This window comes from Diospyros lotus, chromosome 6 (assembly GCF_014633365.1).
Source record: "Diospyros lotus cultivar Yz01 chromosome 6, ASM1463336v1, whole genome shotgun sequence".
Lineage (NCBI taxonomy): Eukaryota > Viridiplantae > Streptophyta > Magnoliopsida > Ericales > Ebenaceae > Diospyros > Diospyros lotus.
Genome location: NC_068343.1, coordinates 30,070,380 through 30,075,333, shown reverse-complemented (window position 1 = coordinate 30,075,333; position 4,954 = coordinate 30,070,380). Strand labels below are relative to the sequence as shown.

The 4,954-nt window shown below is 36.6% G+C and overlaps 1 protein-coding gene across 1 annotated transcript; it reads left to right on the top strand.

Annotated features, from left to right (window-relative positions):
• LOC127804459 (uncharacterized) lies at positions 1–1,812 on the top strand. Its single transcript, XM_052341323.1, has 2 exons — positions 1–671; positions 813–1,812. The coding sequence occupies exons 1-2, from the start codon at positions 85–87 to the stop codon at positions 1,810–1,812; spliced, it is 1,587 nt and encodes a 528-aa protein (XP_052197283.1). The 5' UTR covers positions 1–84.
• The last annotated feature ends 3,142 nt before the right edge of the window (positions 1,813–4,954 follow it).

Below are 4,954 nucleotides of genomic sequence, written 5' to 3'. Positions count from 1 at the left end.
TATGTCATCTTTCTCTCTTGGGTTTATCCATCCATCTTGCTAAGATAATTGCCCCCAGCTACCTTGCTCCCTCTGTTAAGAAAGATGTCAGTCCCTCCAGACTCACCGTGGAGGGGGGCTGCAGCAGTCTATGCACAGCCTTTAGACCCAAGTGAGTTTCTTGGAGTTGAAGCTTTGGTGGGACAAGTTTACTACATTAATTGCCATTTAGCAAATCCACGTTTGGATGATATCATATACAGAAGCAGCGAAGAAGACCAAGATATCAGGCAGCACGTGTACCGTTGGGACTTGAGTCCTTATCGAGAGGTCTTTACTAATGGATTCCAAGCAAGGCGTGAAACTAACACTCCCAGCACCACTTACTTCAATTTGAATCACTATGTCCATAATGCTGGTAGGCCTCTTGAGTCAACTAGGCCTGCAACTCATGCCCTCATTAGCACAACTCTTGATAGTAGATGGCGTCCTAGGCCTACCTTCCAACCTGGACAGGAGATGCGAGTCTATCGTTACGAGATCAACGCTCCCGGTGGTATTTGGGTTTCTCAGACCCTCGGTAATCTATACCAATGCCCTGCTCAAGACGAGGTTTGCTTTATTGGTGCCATTGCATGTCAATACATTCGCTCTGCTCAATTATTCCAGGTCACACGTGAATTTGGATCAAGGTTAATTTTAAATTTATAAACATTTTTTGAATACATTTTTTATTATTTGAAAGTTAAAATAAATTAATGGTCCCAGGCCCAAATAATAAATAACGAGTAATACATTATACATATTTATTTCCTTTAGCTTTTGTTGTGCAGGTATCCAACATGGAGGAGAGCTGATGACACACTACTACTAAATGCCTATTTTAATCCACAGTCGCATCCGTATAGGGAGCTCCGACTCCGGTTGCCTGTAGTTGATTACAAAGATAAAAATACTGGACGTAAGGGTTTGAAAAAACTAAAAATTTATCCAGTAGAATCGGATGTTGCGAGAAAGAAAAGACAAGCCTCGGATGATCCAGCAGAATCGGATGCCATCTATGATTGGTATGCAAATCGTGTAGAAGATATACAGAGCTATATAAATGCTGCATTCCGTGCACGTAGTACAGATGAAGCCTATTTATTCATGGAAAATGAGTATGTGCTGGTGAATTATGCTCCAGGATCAACAAACGACTGGATTGTGAATGGTCCGCTTTTTATTTGTGATGGGTATCCATCGCTTATTGGTACAGCATTTGGAGAATATGGAATAGACTCTGCGTTTGACACTGATAGCACGGAAGCATTCATCTTCTCTGGGAAACTTTGTGCCTATATAGACTATGCTCCAGGATCCAAAAATGACAAAATACTCCAAGGTCCTATGACAATCACTGCCATGTTTTCCTTCTTCAAGGATACAGTGTTTGAGAATGGCATAGATGCTGCATTTAGGTCAACTACGAGAGACGAAGCTTACTTATTCAAAGGCAACCAGTATGCTCTTATAGACTATAATTCCAAGAGTAAAATCGCCATCCGTTACATTAATAAAGGTTTTTATAGTTTGATAGGCACCATCTTTGAAAGTGGAATTGAAGCAGCTTTCGCATCTCACAGGAGTAATGAAGCTTACATTTTTAAAGGAGACCAGTATGCATTTATCAATTTTGCCCCAGGTTCAACCGATGACTATATAATTGGTGGTGTGAAGAAAATCCCTGACAATTGGCCCTCTCTTGGGGAAATATTGCCCCGCAAGAATCGTGGGCTTGACGAGCATGATCATCACGATCAAGCACAAGGCGACCGAGACCAAGATCTTTAAGAAGAACATATTCATATGATGGTATGATTGGAATAAAGACTACTGTTGCTGATCTTTGTTTTCTACTTCTTAATGTAATATGTATTATGTGTCTTTAAGAATAATATTCCGATTTATATACGATGGTATATATGATCGGAATAAAGATTTCTGTTGTTAATGTTTGTTTTTTACTTCTTAATGTAATATATTACGTGCCTTTAAGAATAAAAGTGAATTGTGTGGTTGAGATCCCAGAGTTGAAAAACAGTACATAATAAATAACCTAAATTGAAAAGCTTTTTCTTTGCATGACGTAATATCTATAAGCCTGCAAACTGGTTTATGGGCACATACTCTATCTCGTGCACTCCGTTTCTAGAGTTCTGTTTCAGCCCATTTGAAGGTTGAAAGTAGCCGGAGGTGCCACGTTTGGGTGAGAAGGCGACCGAAGATGTCTAAAGGAAGAAGTGGGGTAAAAGAACTCATACGTGTTTATTAGCACTATATCTGAAACAGCCAGTCAGAGCAAATAGAACACCCTACTTTTCAATGTATTATCATCATCAGTATTATAAGGAAACAACCAAAGGCAGGAGTATTAATTTCTCTTTATTCTAATATTTTCCAATGAAAAATAAAATTACAGATTTGAATAACCAAAGTCCTAATTATTAACTATTTTAGTATATATATATATATTGTGTAACATATCTTGCGTAACGTAAACCAAGACAACTTTCAAATCTAAATCAAGTCACTGCTTACAACTATAATATAATGAGACCAATTTAAATGCTTACTAACCATGAGTCATATTCTACTTATAAAACTAAGCAAACTATCTAATGTAATTAAAATTAAAACATTGGATCCTTACACAAGTTTACCGGATTTATATCATTCGCTGAATCTAGAATTTTCCAATTATTTAGAGACATATTTTCCGTCTCTAATTATAAACTAAAAATTTATTAATTAGTCTCTCAATTAGAGATATAGAATTATAGATCCTTTTTCCAATAGGCAGTTGGAGCAGTGGAAATGGACTGCGTCTCCAGGCAAATTTTACAAGCTAGGTTAGGGGTTTGAATCCTGGAGACGCCACTGTTGGGAGGGTTGAATACCACCTTAGGGAGGAAGGGATTAGTCTTCCACCTAATAGAGGGATACCCTTGGTTCACACCAAAAAAGAGAGAAATCCTTTTTGTCCCTACAATAATATTTTTAATTTTCTTATAATTTTTTAATTTTAAAGATCGAATATGTAACACCCTATTTTTTTAAGGCGCAACATTAACATGAGATTTTGAGAATATATATATATTTTTTTTATGTATACACTCAATCCAATAGGCATAAATCAATCCCCAATAATCTTGTTTCATCTTCTCAACCTATCAAATTTAATAATCAATAAACTAAGACAGGTAACATCATCATAAATGAGGAAACAAAATCGAAACCTGATATGATACATAACCAAATTCACTTTGATTAAAACATACGAAATTATACCATTTGTTCAACATGACATTTTCCCAGAAATATACATAGCGTTTCATTTCTCAGTGATAACAAATAAATACCTTCAACATACTCAAAAGATACCTCCAAATGACATTAAACCATAACAATACTACATGATCGTTTCTCAAATATCATTCATAATACATAACATTCTTTTTATTTTACGAGATTATTCACCAACGGAACATAAGTTTCTCAACATGATTAAAATATATCTGAATCTTCATTAAGAAGCAAAATACCAAAAGAACTTGCCAAACCTATCAAATACGTCATCTCGTGCCATTACATCTCAACCACTTCATTATCTTTACTGCAAGTTCCAACTGGAACGTTAGAATGCTTCAAGAGCATAACCCAAATTAGATGTTGAATCATTTAAGTGAGAGTTCAAAACAATTACATAAATGCATGATGTACGAAACATGAACAAACAGACGCCCTAATGTAACTTCCTTAGCAATCCAGCCCGGCACAGAACCCTAATCATCATATTTATTCAAAGAAATATCAACATCTATTTTTTTATAATTTTCTCATAATTGTCTTCTATTTTCTTCCTATTTTCCCTTAATAATTCCATAATAAATACCTCCTTATGATTTTTCCCAAATTTCCACCACCATAATTCATAAAATAATTTTTCAAAAATAATAGAATTAATTTCGAAAATACCTCAAACCTCACGCGCATTATTTTCTCTAGCAACCACTTCACCGTTGGCAATCTCTGGCTTGCTTTAATGCTCGATTTCTTCATTCCTTCTTGGCCTATGGACTATTCTGAACCCCATGGAACCAACCTTGGCTTGAAAGAACCGGTTAGGATGGCCGAAATCCGTAGTTTACAATCCGCCTTCAGTGAAACTTGCTGTAACACCCCGTATTTTTGGTAAGGTTGCCACGTATTTTAAGTGCGTTTAAAATACCAAAAAATGGCTCGGTAGCAAAATAAATCGCCGAATCGACTGTCGGGAGTGCCCTGGAGGGTGAATGTCTTCAAAAAATGGCATGGTCTCGATGAGCGTTGCGAGATAGGATTTATGGAATTAAAAGAAATTAGAATCGAGACGGCTTTCGATACAGCTAAAATACAGTTGCGATTTGAGGTCGAAATACTGAATTGTCATAGGGGACTTCCGAGAAGTCAACGGAAGGCTGAGGGGGTTTTGATTTTTCATAACGATAAACCCTTCAGTGGTTTCGGGATGAATCAAGGGCCCGGTGGGGACCCAGCGGCGAAATTAATTTTATCGAGTAAACCTGAGGTTATTAATTTTGGTTTTAATGCATTGTAATGCAATTTAATTGGCAATTAAAGGGTGTATTTGTAATTAAGAAATTCCCAAGTGTATTAAAGGTAAGTTATGGGGATTAAATATATATTTTATATAATTATATAAGTGTAATAATAATATAATATATAATAATTATATGTATATATATAGGTATTGTGTGTGCATGCGCAGCAGGCGTGGGAGCTTTCTGAAGCTCGATTAAGTGGGTTCTTCATTAGAGGCTTGAGCAGAGAGATTGAGGAGAATGTCGTGGCTGGCAGGCAAGGTTGTCGGGGGCTTCACACATGTATATGGAGATAGAGAGTGAGAGCATGCGAGAGAGAGAGAGAGAGAGAT

Excerpts from the sequence above, each read along its gene's own strand:
- LOC127804459 (XM_052341323.1), top strand. The coding sequence starts at position 85 with ATGTCAGTCCCTCCAGACTCACCGTGGAGGGGGGCTGCAGCAGTCTAT. Across the intron at positions 672-812 it reads ACACGTGAATTTGGATCAAG|GTATCCAACATGGAGGAGAG; the intron begins GTTAATTTTAAA and ends TTTGTTGTGCAG.